At 33.4% G+C, this 21,057-nt stretch overlaps 1 protein-coding gene across 1 annotated transcript; it reads left to right on the top strand.

The window, feature by feature from the left end:
- Window positions 1-1,956: 1,956 nt before the first annotated feature.
- On the top strand, window positions 1,957-2,895 carry LOC120355259 (kynurenine--oxoglutarate transaminase 3-like; the record flags this gene model as incomplete). The annotated part of the gene is given in 2 exon segments (XM_039443605.1): window positions 1,957-2,193; window positions 2,614-2,895. Coding segments are annotated over 2 exon segments (504 nt in total), but the record flags the coding sequence as incomplete, so codon positions are not given.
- Window positions 2,896-21,057: the final 18,162 nt, after the last annotated feature.

Below are 21,057 nucleotides of genomic sequence, written 5' to 3'. Positions count from 1 at the left end.
TCATATGCATTTCCTTTTGAGCACATTCTCTTCAATATTTTGTTTGTAAATGGTACCTGAAAAAATAAACATATTTAATCTTTCAATATATATCCATTTTGGAGATAAAGTGGAGTTAATCATGAATGATAATACATAGTTTGGACTTTGAATAAATAAGAAGTGAACTGGGCCTCAATAAACTATTCACATTAGATAGACTATACATACTATAAGTATATAGCCTACTTACATTCATAGCACATAACAGAAAACACTTTAAAGTTTAAAAGATGAATTAAAACAGGAGACACACGACAGTTGATTGGAGTCAGTGGTAGCGGACGGTTGTGTTTTTGGAGCAGCTCCGTTCCAGATAAGATAGCCTGTTTTCCTTTCGTTTCTTGCTTTCAGGAGTTAACGTAGAATATTGTGTTCATAACCTTAATTATAACTCAATAGCTTAATATATTCGCGTCATTAAATATTAAAATAACCTTCAATCTCAAAAACATTTAGTAAATGCTAGTCTAATACAGTAATTAATTATTATCATTCATTAACAATCCTTGAACTAACGTAAATTTCTCTAGTTGATAAACTCATTTTAAAATTTATTTTAACTGGATCCAAACAATTGAACTAATCCTATATTAATCTTACTTAAGTTACAGATTTTTTTTTAATACAGTCGTAATATCAGTTTAAAACGTATTTCTGAGTAAATTCATAATAAAAAAAATTGCATGGTTGCCTGTAAAGTCGGTATATGGGCGAAAGTTTTACGTGACAACGACTTGAGTGGTAAAATAATTTTAATGTGAATATTCATTCGTATAGTAGGAAGAAGGATGAAATAATAGTAACAATTCAAAACATTTATTTATACAAAGAATTATATTCAAAACATTAATTTAAACAAAGAATCTCGCACTGAACCACAACATTGTGATTACTACAACATAACATAACCTATTCACTTATTCACCTAAGCAGGCGCAGTCGCAGGAGATGGCTTGCGGCCTGCGCAGGTTGACTGCTCCGTTTCACTCTCTCTCCAGGTGAATGCCTTCGGAATGCTGCGTTGCTCTCCACTGCTCCTATTTGTGCTCTTTCCAGACGACCGTGAACCGAAACGAACGCTCTCACTCGCTCTCATTGTGAGCGCATAACGTGGGAACGTAACACAGTTTCTTGAAGTGTCACCCGGCAAACCAATTTATAAGACGTTGTCACGTCAACAAACCAATTTATAAGACATTGTCATGTCAAAATAATAATCTATTTTCAATTTCATAATCAATCTTTCCCATAATTGAATAAAATCCTCATCTTTTAAAATCAGTGACCGATTATGATGAGTTTTTTGATGATGTGGAAGGGGTTCATAATGTTTGTTCATCTCTTTTAGTTGTTGGTGATTTCAATATCAGCGAAATTTCTGGTAGTACATATGATTTTATAAATGGTTCGATTAAATGTAGAAAATTAGATAATTTCATGTCTTTCTTTGATATGAAATCGTTCAATAATATTTTAAATTCCAGTTTTAAAACATTAGACCTAGTTCTTGGTAATTTTCCCATCACAGTTTTGCGCAATGATGATCCCTTGCTTCCTGAAGACGTTCATCATCCTTGTCTTTCTATAAATTTCATCATGAGAAGTTATACATCACCTGAGCCTGTTTATAATCCTTACTATAATTTCAAAAAAGCCAATTTTCTGACTCCAGAGTTTAAAGCCAGATAAAGTCTAGAACTTAACTAAATCCCGAGCTCGGAATAAACCGGGTCTTAAATTTGTAATTACATTTATGTGAATTTATAATGTTTTATTATTTTATCATTTGTCTTTTCTCTGTTTATTCATCTGTCACTACTGAATTTTCTTTATCTCTATTTATTGCTTTAAGTTTTTGATTCTAGATTTCGTTTGTTTTTTCTTGTTTTTTAAAAATAATTTCTCACGTTGCAGGGCCATGTGAGATTGGTGAACGCTCTGAGCAAATTGTATTCGAAATTGATTGGACGGCCGATCGATGCATTTTCTGAGATTCTGGTTACGAGCGGTGCTTACGAGGCTCTATTCAGCAGCATAGGCGGTCACACCAGACCCGGCGATGAGTTCATTATCATCGAGCCCTTTTTCGATTGCTACGAACCCATGGTGCTAGCAGCTGGAGGCAAACCCGTCTATATACCATTGCGGCCGGTAATTTCATTCTTCATTCGCTCACTTTCATTGCACTTCCACTTCACAATCTGCTACATTCTATTAAATTATGCCAGCATATTTGGATGGACTACATCTTTTTCAAAATACTCGACAACCAATCTGAAAATATCTGGAAACAGATATTCCATCATTTATATTTATGAATAAAGGTGTGTTATCCTAGAAATATTTTTACTTAGAAACTGCTAGAATAGAAAAACATTTATTGAAGCAATAAGCTACCTTAAGCAAACCAGATAAATAGCTAAATAATATTATCAGCTAAAAACAGCTTAATATTATCATTATATTAATTGATTAATTTCAACTTGATTAATTGTTGGCTACAGGAAATATCTATAGTTTGATATAGTTCGACACATCTTCATCTCTTAATAATTATCATAATTATTACAGAAATCAACTACTGGCAATGGGCCAACTACATCTGCTGATTGGGTTTTGGACCCAGATGAACTCGCGTCTAAATTCAACTCGAATACAAAGGCAATAATTCTAAATACACCCCTCAATCCTCTGGGTAAAGTTTTCACCGTAGACGAATTAACAACCATTGCCAATCTGTGTAAAAAGTGGAACACCCTTTGTATTTCGGATGAAGTCTATGAATGGATGACTTATAAGCCCAACAAGCATGTCAGGATTGGTGAGTTTTATTACTAGTCATTACTGAAATGCTGCATTTTTCTTATTGCATCCCATCACTAACAATCCATTATTGCATATTACAGACTGTACAGTTTCAATAAATTGATTAGAATGATTTAACTACTTGGAGTGCGAATATTTTTGAAATCAATCTTACCAAGTTTTTATTTTTTCAAAACGTATTCAAAATGAACTCATATCAACTTCCAAAAGTTTACAAGTAATAATTCATTTGCCTGTAGAGCAACATATTTACAAAAGGTTAGCTATTTGAATGTGCTTTTACTCAAATTATTTAAACAAGAGATCAATGAATGGATATATTTGACAATAGCTTACGGGAAGAGTGTGAATTTTATTGTTTAGTGAGAGCATATAAGAACGACCATATTGTAATACTCTTTTTGATTTTTATCTTTTCAACTGCAGCATTATGTTTATCTCACTTTTGGCAAAAAATAAAAAATGTGAAAAATACAGTGTCATAACATTCTACTCGTACGTAATCTGATTTTCTTTACATTCTGATGATTGTGCTGTGCTTCAAACTATTATCTGAATTAATCTGGCTAACAACTGAAACAAATCAAATCAAGTGTTAAAATTCATCACCAAGAATCGTGCAAATATTTGTCAGTACTATATTATGGCTAGTGTCCAATAGTTCCACCATGCTTAGTCCAAAGTCACGAGAAAATATTGTTTTTGTCACACTGCACAAAAAACATATTATGATACTTGTATCCAAAATGGCGGCTAATTGAAGTTTTAGTTTTTAAAAAAAATGAGGGGTTGTAAATCAAATATTTTGAACGTAAACACCCATTGTGTGATACATCATTTTAAAGACCTTCTCAAAACTAGAAAAGTGACATCAATAAAAATGTTCTATGATACTATTATTCAAAATTTGAGTTTTTTAAGAAATAATTGATAAATTTTAATCAGCCGCCATTTTGGATAAAAGTACCATATAGCATTTTTATTGATGTCATTTTTCTATTTTTGAGAAGGCCTTTAAAATGATGTATCACACAATGGGTGTTTACATTAAAAATATTTGAGTTACAACCCCTAAGTCACCCTCTTATGAGGGGTTGAAACTCAGTTGTACGTCAAAAGGTAGATTATTTTATCAATAACTTATCCTGAAAGTTACAGTATCATATCTACCACTTATATCCAATTTATTGAAGGGTTCCCATATGACTCACTCTGTATAAAGATATGGTTAAATGCAAACAGATGGCGTTTCGCCACATTGGGCCATCAGTTTATATACCCTGAAAAAGTGAACGCTACGTCCGTGTCATCGCCACTCCTGTGTGAATTGGGCCTTGGATAATATATTTTTGTTGTTGTTCACTCATTTCCATAGATCAGTTATTGGTTCGGTGAAAAATATAATGTTACTTAGAAGTGAATGTCTGTTACAGGACTCGCATGATAGGTAATGAATATTACAATACTGTTTAATATATTTAACTATTATATAACTATTAACGAAAATCCTTAATAAATGCTGTAAATCACCCCGAAGACTAATAAATTTAATTATTTATTTATTCCTATTTAATATAATATTGTTAATTGGGCTGAAAACTATATGTCTTTATGAAAAATAAAACTTCAAAAGTGTTCATGGTTCAATGAAATCTTGAAACCAGATGCCAAATATTAGTTGAAATGATGCCCCAAATATGAGTGTTATCGTATTTGAAAATAAAATGTAAATGTCTTTTAAAAAAACATCCATGGCCAGAGATTCATAATTTTCTTCATCTTCTGAATCAGTAGAGAAGTTGTGTACTTGTCCTTCAGCTTCTTGGTTGGTTTCCCTTCTCGCAAAAAACTCTTCATAAAACTGTCGTCTCTTGTTTCAAATAAGGATAGAGGTCTTTGACATCTTTGATCTTTCCTATTTTAAGTGGAACCTGTGGAACTGCTGTTGCAATAAACAAAGAAAGTTCTTCAGGGAGCTGCTTCAAATATTTGAAAGGTTCATACACTTGAGAGTATGATTTAGACACAGCAAGTGTACCACAAGGTTTGTATTTGATAATACAATACTGCTATGCTGAATTGCAACGTTTTTAATAGGTAATATCTTAAGTTATAGTGAATAAAACCACAAAAGTAAGGAAAATTAGCTGTTCTCTGCAAGAAGGGCTTAAACATGGGTTTGCTATAATAGTTATACCAACCTCAAGAAAAAAGATATTTGAATGAAATCTTCAAATTTATATAGAAGAAATGATGGAGAATCCATTTCCGAGTTCTCCCCAATAAGGGCTTATAGGCCTATAGGCCCTTATTGCACCTACCGCCTCAATTTTAATCGAAATGGCATTCTTTCAAGCATAAACTGGAATCCAATTTGAAAAAATGATAATTATAACTTATTCAATTTTGGTTAGAATTATTTGAGATTCTAGGACAATGTTGATAATATAAACAGAAATGTTTTTTGAATTTTTTCAAAATGTTTTATCATTAATTACAAATTATTTAAAATTTTAACGGCAGTAGCCCGTCAACGGCACGTTTGACGGGATTTTTGCATACCAAAAAAGTGCTGGAAATTCACTTCTACAGCCGAATTAGTCATAGAAGACTGCTTTTTCGAACATTTTTGGGAAACTTGAAAATCAGTCAAATTTATTTCTAAGTCCCTATCTGGATTAAAATTAGCGCAAAAGGTCTATTATATAATCAACAGTGCGTTGTAGACGATTTTCGCAAGAGACAAAAAGTGTTTGAAATTCAATTCTGCATCCGAATTATTGATCAGAAATACAATTTTTTGACTTTTTTGGGAAACTTAAACATTTGGCAAATTTATTCCTTCCTAAGTCCTTCTGGATTTAGCGCAAAAGGTCAATTATATCGTAAACAGTGCGTTGTAGACGATTTTCGAAAAAGACAAAAAGTGTTTGAATTGCAATTCTGAACCCGAATTGATCAACAAAAAGCCTGAAGTGAACTTTTTTGGAAAACTTACAAAAATTTCAGTCTTAATTGGTGCAAAACATTATTTTTATCTTGATAACGGTGTTTTGGAGACGATTTTTGAAGAAGATAGAAAGGGGTTGAAATTCAATTCCACTTGAGAATTGTTGGCTAGAAAGCCTAAATTGAGACATTTTTAGATATTAAGTTACAAAGGTGAGGGGGGGAGGAGACACCTTCTGAAAAAAATGTTTGATTTTCACTTAGTGTGTTGACTGGGTAGGTACTGTAAAAATTCCATACTGTACCAACCTTTCTAATGTTTCTTTTAGTAAACATTTCTAACGTTTATCAAACATTGTTTTCATAACGTTTATCAGCATTATACATTCTAGATGTTTATTAAACGTTTATAGAGTAAACGTTTATTTTAGTAAACTTTTCTAACGTTTATTAAACGTTGTTTTCATAACGTTTATCGGATTTATACATTTTAAACATTTATTAAACGTTTTTTAAACTTTTTGTGCTGTGTGGGTTCCTTCCTGCTCTGCCGACTCCTCTGAAAACGTCTGAATAAATGCTTTATGTGGCTTGGCCTTTAGTGTTGAAAATTTGAAGTTGATTGATGAAAGTATTCAATTCGTCAAACATACAAACGGACAAGATTCATGCCTCAAGTCAAAAGTGGGAACTCGCTACGCTCAATCAATAATAATATAAAATAGACCTTCTTGTGTGTGGTTATCGATCTGTATAATGTTCCAAAGAATATGATGTGTTGAAAATTTGAAATTGATTGATATCATTTAATTCGTCGTACATTCAAAGAAACTGTCAACAACGCATGTCTCTAGTCAAAAGTAGGAACTGGTCATGCTCGTACAATAAGAAAAATGGTGTGATCGCATTGAATGTATATATTTGCAAGTGCAAGCTTGGTTATGCTTGATCAATCGTGCAGATGAGAAACAAAATCTGGAAAAAGCAATAGGAACACTTGCACTGAACCAGTGGCGCTTCGTGGATTTTTGAACAGTAGGAGTCTAAAAGTATAAGTAGGGCTACAACCCCTCTCCCTAGTATAGTCGCAATGGAAAAGATCACATTGACTTTTTCTGCTATAGACAAATTCAAATGTTGTATGGACGCTGGCATATAAAGGTGCGTACAGATATACTTGCCGCGAACATGAGCAATTCACTTTTAATCAGCTGATTATATCTGTATTTTTAAAGAAATGGTAAGATATAGTTATTAAAAACTTGGCATCAGCTGATTAAAAGTGAATTGCTATTGCTCATGTTCGCGGCGCACCTTTAGGCCTATATAAACACAACATGCAAGTTCACAACTCAAAATGATAAGTTACTCACATCATGGTCTACTTTTAATTTTATTCGATTCATTGATCCTTCTTTGAAGCAAACATTTTGGTGACAGAGTCGTAGAATTTTTTTTCTGTCATCAATTTCTTGAAATACTGTTCTTCAATACACAGGGAAGCTAGTCCATTGAGTCGATTTTGATGGTTGAATTCCTAGTGTTTTTTTTATGCATTTAAGAGCCGAAAAGGTGCGTTCGGCAGAAGCACTTTGTAGCTGGGATAGTGAGAACTAGATGAATTAGTCTGCTTCTTCAATAAAAAAAAGTAAATTCGTATGGCTTTTGTTGGTGGGGAGTCCCTTGCGGGAAGGTCCCACCGCCTGAATATATAATTTAAGCCGTGAATGGACCTTACGACTGTCATACTTCAGCCGGGACCGACAGTTTAATGTGCCCATCCGATAACATGGGAGTGATCTGGTTAAAAACCTTTTGGTTATGAGAGGGATTGAGCCCGGGATCTCTGTGCTGCCACGCAAGCACTCTATCCACTAGACCACGGATCACTCCTGCTTTTTCAATGAATGTCCCTGTTAAATATTTGTCCACTAAATAGTCACTCAATTTAGAAATGCAGTTAATGATGGAAGAAGAGGAGTAAATTACGACAACTCAGCCTCCAAACTATTTACATTGAAATATTGTCCGTGTCCATATGGAGACTTCATTAGGTCTTGCAGAAAGCAGAAACATTGTCGGCAAGTCAATCGATTGGATCAAATATCGATTATTTCGTTTCGATAATCCATGTGGTTGAGGAGCTACTTAAAAAGGGCCTTATTCAATCATTCATATACGAGTAGTTCCTTCCGCGTCCACTTAGCATGTAGCGCAGCGCTAGTGTCGAATTGTAGGAATAGATGAGACTTCCTACAATGCTACAAGCCTTCTTATGTTGCAAAACCTTACTGCTCCGTATCTTTCAATTCCGTATTTTCTATAATATTTTGATAGGTATTCGCATGCTCCTATAACCTATAGATACACTATGAAGACATTATTATTATTATTCCTCACTTCCTACATGGAGGAATCGCCCTAGCACTGAACGTAACCAGCAAGTGCAACCGTCGTTCAGTGTGAGTGTTTCTATTGTTATTTTTATGTTATGCCCAAGCGGGCAGAAACAGTAACAGTAACATGAATTTTGCTTTATGTGTTATGGGTAATGAACTTTTTGGGTTGTCAAAAAGGTAATTCTAAAATGATTATTGGATATTTAATTCAATAAAGTGAATAAATTGCTTTTTATAACTCGGATAACTTTTCCACAATTATTAGTTACTTCAATTATGCTAAATTTTATGCTTTATAGGCATGTCAATCAAAGAGTTAACTTCTCATTTCCTATGCTTGAAATTTGTAAGGGTGAATTATTTGAAGTAACTGATTGTATTTCATTATTAATAAGATATTATTTTATTAACTAGAAGCATTCCATTATTAATAATATATTATTATAATTATTTTATTAACTAGAATCAATTGCCTTCAGAGTCAATGCATGTTCTTTGAATCACATCGTGTATAGGTAGGCCTACCTATTCAATCATGTAAAACACGTCATATCACCTTTCCAACATGGTTTCATGCCCCGAAGGTCTATTGTAAATAATCTGTTAACATTTACTCAATTTGTCTCTTCTAAATTAGATAGTCAGGATCGAGTAGACGTGATTTATCTCGATTTCAGTAAAGCTTTCGATTCAGTTAATTTTGAAGTTTTATTGGAAAAGTTAGTTACTTATGGGTTTTCAACTGATTTGATCAAATTTTTCCACAGCTACCTATTTGATAGATTTTCACACATACATTTCAATAGCTACAAATCTGCTGACTATGCAAATACATCAGGTGTCCCTCAGGGATCGAATCTTGGGCCTCTTTTGTTTTTACTCTTAATAAACGATCTTCCCGATTGCATTATTGCATCCAGGATCCTAGTGTTTGCAGATGATGTAAAATTGTATAAATTAATAAGGAGTGTTGAAGATTGTGCTCAGTTACAACAGGATCTTGATAGAGTCCATCTATGGTGTCATAGAAATAAACTAAAATTAAATATCTCAAAAACCAAGTTTATGGTTTACACGAGACAGAGGAATTATGATCGTTACGCTTACTCATTAGCAGGCATCAATCTAGAGTATGTCAATAGCATTCGAGATCTTGGAGTGTTGATGGACTCGACTCTTGATTTTAAAGACCAATTTAATCACGTTCTTAGCAGTGCTAATAGGCTACTTGGTTTCATACTTCGTAATTCAAAACCTTTTACTAGTTGTGATGTAAGTATAAAACTGTTTAATGCACTGGTACGGAGTAAACTTGAGTATGCATCTATGGTGTGGGGTCCTGCTAATGTAACTGATAGCTACGAAATTGAGAAGATTCAAAATAGATTTCTAAGACACCTTTTCATCAAGAAATTCAGTATGTTCTGTCCATTCAATTTCCCAACTAGTGAATTGAGATCCTTATTTAATATCCGGTCATTGCAGGTGCGGAGATCATTGAATGCCCTATTGCTGTTTTATAATATCTTGAATCATAACGTCCATTTACCATATTTTATCAGCCTAATTAATTTCAGTGTACCATATGCAAGACCTAGAAGGAATATATTGCTTGAGATTCCCTTTGCTAGAACAAACCATCATTACAACTCATTCCTTTATAGAACCTTACGACTGTTTAATAGCTTGAATGAACACATTGATCCTTTTTCGAACTCATTCAATGAATATAAGAAACATTGTGAACTGAATCTATCATAAGACGCTCGTTTTTGAGATGATTTGTTTTGTAAACTCTGGCTGGAACTCTCCTAGTTTAAGACTTTTCTTTTCCTGTTTACTTGGCTTTTTTTTATTAGTTATTATTTTCTTTCTCGTAATCTTTAAATAGTTTTTTTTTAATTGTATTTTCCTCTAGAATCTTTGGAAAGGATTGTTTTACTTTCATTCTTTTCACATTTTTCTTTATAATAATGAAATTAATTTGATTATTCTAAGTAAATGCTTTTTGCTTTTTTTACATTTTTCTTTATATGAATGTAATTAATTTGATTATTTCAACTGTGTAAATGCTTTTTTTCTTTCTTTTCTTTATTCACTATATTTCAAAATGTATATAAGTTGAATTGTTGTTTCATTTAATTGTGTGAATAAGGCTCTTTATGGATCTCTGTGAGCCTTTGTATGTAAAGAAAATGAATAAATAAATAAAATAAAATTCAAATTAAATTTTGATAGATTATGCATTATATCTTCGTGCTATAAAATGTAGGTTCAAATTTCTATTACAAAATAAATTGAACAAAGTAATTAGCCTTTCCTTTTTCTTTGCTTTTGCAAACAGTTTCACAAATTGAATTACATAATATTACTAAGTCCTAGATTGATCACAGTCAGCAACAGTAAATAAATTTTCTCTTATATTCTCTTAACTTTGTTACTAGTATCGTACTGTTCTTGTATAGTTCAAAATAGTCTTTTTACTTATCATTTTTTACCTGCTCTGCTTCTCATAAAGAACGAATTCATAAAATGGTCATTTTTATCATAACTTATTTATATTTGTAAGTGGCAAACAAATTTAATGTGTTCCAAGACTGTCCCTGTAAGCGACGTATATGGGTGAATAATTTGTAAACCCTGTGCGGCCTTGCTCAGGATATCTGTCGCGCTTGTCACGGAACTGGACGGGATACGCGCGATTTATATGTTTGGATTCACAAGCGCCACATTACCTTAAACGAACTATCCTTACTTGTTTGAAGTGAGAAGCGGGCTAAACTATTTAACGGTAACTCAGAAATATATTTCTCAACTATTAACTGTTTATTTCATACGAAAGAAAGCAAACTATCTAATCAGTTTGTTTGTTCCAGTGCGATAGAGTAGTGTAGTCTCTTGTTTTGAATTGTCTCCTTTCTAGCTCAAAGTATCACTTCCCGAATCTTTATCGACCAAGGTTAGAGGTTGTGAATGAAAGTCCTACATAACTTCGCTCCTGGGTTTTGGAAGATTTTGTGTTATAAATAGTCACGGATAAGTACAAATTTTGTGTTAATTCCATTATTAATTGTTTCTTGATCACGTTTTATCATTTTGTTTTAGATTTTAATTCTTGAATCTATTTTAATAAGCCAAACACCGTTTAGAGGTTAGTTTGAGGTTAGTTTTTCGAGATTTAAAAATAAACATACCGTAGATAGTTTACTTGACTAAAATTATAACCAAATTAAAATCCTATCATTTATAAATCAATTATTATTATTGCAAGTAATATAATTTCTTTGATAGGAAGATGAGCTCAAGTAGAACACCGAAGGTTAGTAATAGAAATGTACACATAGCGGGAGTACTTACGCATTCCCAAAACCAAAATTCAAAAATGCCAAAACGCCAAAACCAAAAACCCCAGTTCTTCAAACTACTTTAGCTGAAAAAGTTGCTCAACTACAAAGTAGCCACACTAATTTAAAAACCCAATTAGAAGTAACTCTAAAAACGTCTGAGAAAGAAAGGTTAGGGATGGTAGAAGAAATTAAATCTTTGGAACTGATTATAAAATTACAAGATGAAGACCATAAAAAAGAAATACTAAATCTAAAAAAATCAATGTAGTCTAATGTCGGAGGAAATAAAGAAACTAAAATCTAAATTTGATTATACTAAATGTATGATAGAACCTCCGTCCAAATGCAAAAAAATAGATTCTTACCTAAATGATGGGAAATGCTCTGAAAATGGTTGAAATAAAACGTACAGTGAGGTTTTGAAGACAGCAACCAAAAATATAGCTGAGGGAAATAAAGATAGGAAAGGGAGAGTTCTGCTACTGACGTCCAGTCATGGACGTGATTGCAGTGATCTCCTTGATAAAAGATTGAAAAATAAATTTGATGTCCAATGTTTTTTCAAGCCAAGTGCATCAATTAATGCAGTTGTAGAGTCAGCTAGGGAACAAACTAAAGACTTTGATGAAAATGACTATCTAATTGTACTGGGTGGCTCAAATAATATAAATGAACCTAACTTGAATCATCTTCCACAAGTAACAGAAAAAATCAAGGAAATTGTGCCACTCAGCAAAAAAACAAACTTAATAATAAGTACTATTCCTTATAGGTTTGATAGGCCAGAATTAAATGGAGCAATCAATTCGACAAACAAATCAATCCATAATACAATCAACAGCCTAAAAAATAAGAATTCTAAACAACTGGGGATTTGTTTTCTAAATGAAAGGCTGAAAAGACATAACTTCACTAATCATGGGTTGCATCTGGCAAAGTAATCTTTTGTAATAGATTGGCAGAGCTGATTGAAAGCCGTTTGCAATCCTCTGGTTTAAAAACAGTCAAAAAAACAAATAACGATTTTTTAGTAAATTGGCTCAAAACAGTGAAAGGGAAATAGCTACAAATGCTAGCAGAGATAGAGTAGCACAAGATGGTAGGGTTTTTAGTTTTTATCATCAAAATATTCAGTATCTTCGCAACAAAATTGACAGATTAGAAGTATTTCTTAAACAGGAGGATCCTGACATTGTTATTTTCACAGAGCATGGCTTAAAAATAGAGGAAATGAATCAAGTTAGGATTCCAGGCTATTCACTGAGATCAGAATTTTGTAGAATAGCTCATAGAAGTGGTGGTGTATGTATATTCACTAGCAATGCTAAACATACCCAAACTTTTGAACTGGATTTTGTTAAGAGATTTTCTGTTGAGATGGATTTAGAGGTGACGGGACTAAGGTTAAAAATTGATGATCGATTCGAGGTAGCAGTGTTAGGTATCTATAGGTCACCAAATGGAGACTGGCAAAAATTTTGTGAGCTGCTCCATACACTTTTGGAAATTACAACCGCTCGTTTCACGAATGTTATAGTTGTAGGAGATTTCAATACCGATTTTGCCGGGCAGGATAAAATGACAGAGGATATTAGATATATTATTAATATGAATAATTTAGAAATTAAGGTCCACGAATATACAAGAGTAACTCGAACTTCACAGACAATTATTGATAATATCCTCACAAATATAGAAGGTTGTAATGTCAGGTTAGGTAGCTCAGATCTATCAGATCATAACTATCAAATTCTAGATGCTAAGTTGCAGGGCCAGAATCCAAGCAGAAAAAAACTTTTGTGAAAGAAATTCAGCAATATGAGCTAGGAAATATAAATTGTTTGAAGCAGGAACTGCTTCAAGAAAATTGGAGTAGTGTTTATAACAGTTGTAACCTAAATTACAAATATAAGCAATTCATTGATACTCTAAGATTTCACATTAGTGTATGCTGTCCGATAAAAAAAGTCAAAGTAAAAAGTAAATTAAACAAAGTAGATGAATGGATAACTGAAGATATTCTTACTCAAAGAAATATTGTTAGGGAAGCTTATGAGGAATTTGAATTAGTGAGGGATGTTCCGAGTGAAGTCAAATACGAATGTCTAAAGAAAAACTATGCAAAAGAAGTGAGGAAAGCTAAGTGTAAGAAAACAGCTGAAATATCAACAACTAGTACCAATTTTAACTCTGCTGTTTGGGAGGTAATTAATAGAAATAGGAGAGCAGCTCAAAAAGATACAGTTACTAATGTCCCTAGGATAATCGATGAACATGGAAATTATATGGATGATAGTATAGACATTTGTAACTTTTTCAATGAATATTATCAACAGGTTGCATATAATCTCCAAAAGTCACTGAACACTAATACTTATAATACAACTACATTAAATGCTGAGCCAATTGAAAAGGTATTTAAATTTCATCCATTATCAAGAGATGAGTTGTCAAGAATAATAAAAAATTTGAATAACAAAAAAACAGTAGTATTGGATGGGGTCTCAAGCAAAATTTCAAAAGAATGTGAAAATGAATTACTGGACCCTTTATTGGATCTCCTTAATACTTCACTAGAGCAGGGTATTTTCCCTGATGATCTGAAACAAGGAAAAATTTTGCCAATTTTCAAGAGCGGTGATTCTGAAAGAGTTGAAAATTATAGACCCATCAGTATTCTAAATGTAATAAGTAAAATTTTTGAAAAAGTAGTTTTAAATAGGTTATTGATGCACCTGGAAGAAATTAATTTCATATGTGATGGACAGCATGGGTTCCAGAAAGGGAAATCTACTAAGACTGCAATAGTATCCCTTGTTGAAAGACTAATAGATATAATAAATTCAGGTGAGAAGGCAGCCGCAATATTTCTTGATTTATCCAAAGCTTTTGATTGTGTGAACCATAGAATATTATTGGAAATACTAAAAACTGTAGGTGTGAATGGTATAGAACTAAAATGGTTTGAATCATATCTCATAGGTAGAAACCAGTGTGTTGAGCTTACCAAGGTGGATGGGAATGAAATAGTAAAAATTAAATCTCAAAAACTGGAGGTCCAGGCTGGAGTACCTCAAGGCTCAATTCTGGGTCCCTTACTGTTTCTGTTGTATGTGAACCAATTACCAAAAGAGTTAAAAGATCACAGAGCTCTGTTGTTTGCTGATGACACATCGCTTATCTTTAACAATTATTCATTAGATAGTCTAGAAATAAATGCTTTTACTGGAGTACAGTCAATTGTCCAATTCTTGAAGCAAAGGCAATTAACAATAAATAGTAAGAAATGTCAATTCCTACAATTCAAAAGTAAATATAATTCAGTAGAGGATAGAGAAATAAATGCGTTTGTAGAGGAAAATGAATTAGACCAAGAAGAGAAAGTAGCATTCTTGGGAATTTTATTGGACAGGAAATTAACATGGCATCCTTACATTGAGAGGATATGTAATAAGATATCATCTGGGGTATTTGTCCTGCGGCAGCTTGCTAGGCTGAATCATAAAAAATCTGGTGTGGTACACTCACACAACTTTCCTTGCTCATATTTGAAACTACGATCAGACTTCTGTGTATATGTGTATATATAATTGTTTTCAGTGTACTTTTTCCTTTGTGTAAACTGTGAAATTCGATGATTTTTTTAGTCATCATTTTTTTAAAGTCGTCGAAACAGCTGTTCTACAGATGAAATAACTCGACTTTGTGTTCTTTTCATGAACTGCGCTACCTACCTACCTCATGCACGAGAAGGAGGTTACTAAGTCCATTTCTCAAGGATGGGGTGAACCCCCCATTAGTTTCCCAGAAAGAAGACTCATGCCAGTTGATAGAGCTGATAAATAATTATACAGGGGATGAATTTGAAAAAAATCGGTCAAGTTATTTTTGAGAAAATTGTGTAAAACATGGTTTTTTAGTAGTTATGCGCCATTTTTCTCAAGAATATTACGGAGCTCCTGCAATTTTCCCAGGAATGAGACTCATTTCAGTTGATAGGGCTTATAAATAGCTATCCATGGTATAAATTTGAAGAAAATCGTTAGAGCCATTTTCGAGAAAACCGTGAAAAACATGTTTTTTTTAGTAATTATCCGCCATTTTTCTCAAGAATTTTACGGAGCTCCTGAAATTTTCCCAGAAATGAGACTCATTTCAGTTGATAGGGCTTATAAATAGCTATCCATGGTATAAATTTGAAGAAAAACGTTAGAACTGTTTTCGAGAAAACCGTGAAAAACATGGTTTTTTAGTAATTATCCGCCATTTTTTCCGCCATTTTGAATTCAATTTTATTGAATTTCTTATTGTCAGATCATCATGGTATAAGGACCTTAAGTTTATAATTTCAAGTCAATCGGTTAATTAGGAATGGAGTTATCGTGTTCACAGACATACACACATACACACACACACACACACACACACACACACACACACACACACACACACACACACACACACACACAACCACACACACACACACACACACACACACCACCACACACACACACACACACACACACACACACACACACACACACAACACACACACACACACCACACACACACACACACACACACACACAACACACACACACACACACACACACACACCACACACACACACACACACACACACACACACACACACACACACACACACACACACACACACACACACACACACACCAACACCCAAAAATCATGTTTTTGGACTCAGGGGACCTTGAAACGTATAGAAAACTTGAAATTAGGGTACCTTAATTTTTTTGGAAAGCAATACTTTCCTTACCTATGGTAATAGGGCAAGGAAAGTAAAAACTACTGTTAACTGCTTACCATGGACTTATACTATCTCATATTAGGTATGCTATTTTAGTATGGGGTAATTCATCTCAACAAAATATGGACAGAGTGTTTAAGATTCAAAAGAAGGCACTCAGATGTATAGAAAAAGTGAATAGGTTAGACTCTTGTAGGCCTTTATTTAAAAAGCTTGGTCTATTAACTGTGCCATCTTTGTATGTATATGAAGTTGTAATGCATGTGAAAACGAGTGGTGTGATCCAGAATTCAGATGTTCATGAGTATAATACGCTAAAAAGAGCAGATTATCATATAATGGGTCACAATAGTAGGTTATTTGAATAAAAACCAGATTATATTGGTATAGGAAATTTCATAACAAGCTACCTCAAATCTTGAAAAGTAATGATGATTTGAAGATTTTCAAAAAACAAATGAAAAAATATTTAGTTGATAGAGCTTTTTATAGTGTACAAGAATTCCTTTCAAACCTAAACTAGGTTGAACTACTTAGTGTTAGAATTATTATGTAATAACATGACTTGTCTTATACTCCATGACTGGAGTCTTTAGGACGTAATCTCAAAAAAAAAAAATCAACTTGAAATTTTGTATATAGATTCTTAATTTAACGAGGATGGTTATAGACCTTATTTGAATTCTTCAAGATTTCAGTAGGAACTCGACCATCTTGCATGTTCAATTTGCACCATATTATTCAATTTCTCAATAATTCATTTAAAATTTCAACATATCCAATATAGTACCTATTTCGGACTATGTGTAACCTTATCAAAAATTGGGAGAGGAAGGTTACCTTATTTTTTTATCTCCCTATCATTTTGATGATGTACTTATTGTATTAATCAATAAAGAATTAGTTATTTGTGCAACTAGTGCGCAAAGTGATAGTTTGCTGCACCGAAAGAAACGTTTACGCCCGAGCCGTAGGCTCGGGCGGAATGGTTTCTTGAGTGCAGCAGAGGAACTTTGCGCACGTATTTCACATTTAATTTATCCTACAGTTACCATTGAATATGAAAAGTGGTTGATTATGGGTAAAATGATGGCTGAAATCCATCAAATGTTTGTCTGTATAATTTTATCATTAATAAAATTCTTAATTTATTTAAAATTGAATAATGTAGTAGTGTTTGAATGGCGGGGCGGCTGTGTGCTGTGTGTGCGGCTGTGTGCTGTCGCTGTCATCCACTGTTGTCCACCGCCTCAATATCCCTATAACGTACGCACCACAGTAACAGTTAACAACTTGATTTTGATTTTGCTGCACTGGTGCTCCATATAACCTACTAACTATTTTGTGTTGCCATGTTGCAAATCTGGAGTGCAGAAAAAAATTTTCCCGCTTTAGAGCGGAAAAGTGATTCTTTGCGTTCTGTAATCAGTGCAGCAATGGCCACTTTTCAACGTAACTGTAGGAAAAAAGAATTCGTTGCGTTGAAATATCTCAAGATTTCTCTCAAATACTCCACCACACTACATGTTCAATTTTCACCATATAATTCAATTTCTCAATGATTCATCTAATATTTTATTTATCATTCATTTTATTATTCTAATTTTTACAATAAGGCACTGAATGTGAGAGAAAAACTAAGACTTTAATATTATATCCCAAATTTTATCCAATTTCTCAATATTACCATCTTACATGTTTGATAAGCGCCATTTTATTGATCTGTATTTGCAGTGGTTCCGCGACGAGATGATCAAAGAGGGCGTGGTGGAGGAGGTGGAAGGGTGAGTAGCGGCCCTGTTGAACATGGTGGATCCCCTCCACGATGCACACTGCATCCTACTCAAAGACATGGAGCTGCGACTCGCCGCATGGGACTCAAACCCAGGCGTCACCGACATTTTCGCCAAGATTGTCCAGTATTTGCCGGTCAGTAATCACTCATCAATCTCTTACTTTCCAACTATTAAAGATAATAATCGAGACTAACGATAAATTAGATTAGGTTAATTAATTGATGGAAAAATAATTTCATAGTACCCTTTTTCAAAAACTGTTTATATGAGCACTTAATAAATGTTGTATTTTATTCAAGTATTTATATAAACTATTTTTGAAAAAAATGGTACCATGAAATTATTTCTCTATACTTTATTATTTCTCTCTTACTTTCCAACTATTAAAGATAATAATCGAGACTAACGATAAATTAGATTAGGTTAATTAATTGATGGAAAAATAATTTCATAGTACCCTTTTTCAAAAACTGTTTATATGAGCACTTAATAAATGTTGTATTTTATTCAAGTATTTATATAAACTATTTTTGAAAAAAATGGTACCATGAAATTATTTCTCTATCAATTAACAATTCTCCTGTTGAAATAGGCTACTTTATTAGATTAGGTTACATTTCTGTATTCATATAAATCACTATACAGAGTGAGTCATATGTATGGGAACCCTTCAATAAGTTGGAGACTGTTGTAGATATAATACTGCAACTTTCAGGATAAGTTATTGGTCAAATATTCTACCTTTTGACGTACAACTGAATTGTAACTCAAATATTTCAGATGTAAACACTCATTGTGTGGTACATCATTTTAAAGGCCTTTTCAAAACCAAAAAGATGTCACCAATAAAAATGTTCCATGATACTTACTTGTTGACCGAGCGAAGTGAGGTCTAAGATTCAAGTCGACGGTTTGGCTTTTCTCTTAATGTTTAAATGTTTATATGTTGCGCATTTACGGCGGAACGCGGTAATAGATTTTCATGAAATTTGACAGGTCCTTTTTAAATTGCGCGTCGACGTATATACAAAGTTTTTGGAAATTTTTCATTTCAAGGATAATATAAAAGGAAAAAGGAGCCTCCTTCATACGTCAATATTAGAGTAAAAATCAGACTATAGAATTATTCATCATGAATCAGCTGTCGAGTTGACTATAAATTGCATGCCATGACGCATGCAATTCAATATCTCAATGTAACTTGATAAAAAATTAACAGCTGTGTAGACTATAAATTGCATGCCTCATTGAATGCAATTCTTATGCACTATTAAATAGGATGCAAAGAACTTTTCGCCCCACTTGGATGTAATGAGCTGGTTTTCGTGCGTCATATGGAGGCCGAAAATGATTGTTTTCTGACCAGGCCGGTAAAAGTTTTACGGCCCTAGGGCTGTAAAATAACCATGAAGTCAGCTGATTCTGATTTGATGTGAACGTGTTTACAAAATGGTTTATGAAACGGAATCAGTTTATGCTTCTAGAGTTGAATAAGTATTCTGCAATAAGATAATATCATTTTATTTGGATGAATAGATTTATATATTATAAATTATTCAAATTCGATTTTCAGAGTAGGATAGAACTTCTAACCTAGACTTCCGAAGTCAACGACAACAAGCATTGTTGACGTTGACATTCAGATTGGCCAAATTTCAGTGCTAAAACAGCTGATCAAAAAATGTTTCATTATTTGTGTTTATTATTCAAGAATCATAACATTTATAATAAAATCATCTTATTGTCAATTGGAAGAAAAAAAAGTATAAACTCAACCTTACATAATTGAACATAATCTTTTAGGTTATTTAGACAAATCAGATTAAAAAATAAAAATACTTCGACAATTTCCTGATATTCAGATTACCTCAGATTTGCTAGAGCTATGACCTTCCTTTGCTTTCGGAAGTGCCTAATAAACAATAAATTATTCTCATATTTATATTGTTTATTTTTCTGTGTGGCGAAAAATAACGTTCTCACCATGGGCAAAAATGTGTTTCTGGCTCTCAATCTTTTCTAGTCCTCGGCCTACGGCCTCGGACTTGAAAACCTATTTCGAGCCAGAAAAGTCTCATTTTCGGTCCTAGGTGCGAAATATACTATTTCCTACAGTTACGTTGGAAAGTGGCCAATGCTGCACTGATTACAGAACGCAAAGAATCACTTTTCCGCTCTAGTGCGGGAAAAATTTTTCTGCACTCCAGATTTGCAACATGGCAACGCAAAATACTTAGTAGGTTATATGGAGCAACAGTGCAGCAAAATCAAAATGAAGTTGGTAACAGTGACTGGGCTGCTATAGTAAGCAGAGGTGCAACGAAGCACAACGCGCTAATTATTACTATTATATATTATAACCAACGACAACGAGGACTTTAGGATTTTAGGATTAAGGTTTTTATCAATAATAAAATTACACAGAAAAACATTTGATGCATTTCAGGCAATTTTACCCATAATTACCCACTTTTCATATTCAATGGTAACTGTAGGAAAAACTTAATGTGAAATACGTGCGCAAAGTTCCTCTGCTGCACTCAAGAAACCATTCCGCCCTCGCCTACGGCTCAGGCGTAAACGTTTCTTTCGGTGCAGCAAACTGTCACTTTGCGCACTAGTTGCACAAATAACTATATAACAGCTCGTCTGGGCGCCTAGATGTCTTCTGGTTTTCTCGCGCTAAATTCTGGAAAGCGTTATATGAAAATTAAATCTTGTGTAAGCATGATCTGATCAAATAAATAGTTAGTGTATCAGTGTGGAAGTGCTTATGGTTTGGGACGTCGTTATAACTGCGCGAGGTCTACTGTTCACAGAACTACTAGTAACCAAAATGGCGGCTGATTGAAGTTTTAGTTTTTATTTGAAACTTCAATCAGCCGCCACTTTGGATACAATCATCATAGAAC

This window comes from Nilaparvata lugens, chromosome Y (genome assembly GCF_014356525.2).
Source record: "Nilaparvata lugens isolate BPH chromosome Y, ASM1435652v1, whole genome shotgun sequence".
NCBI lineage: Eukaryota > Metazoa > Arthropoda > Insecta > Hemiptera > Delphacidae > Nilaparvata > Nilaparvata lugens.
This window is presented reverse-complemented; position numbering and strand designations above follow the sequence as displayed.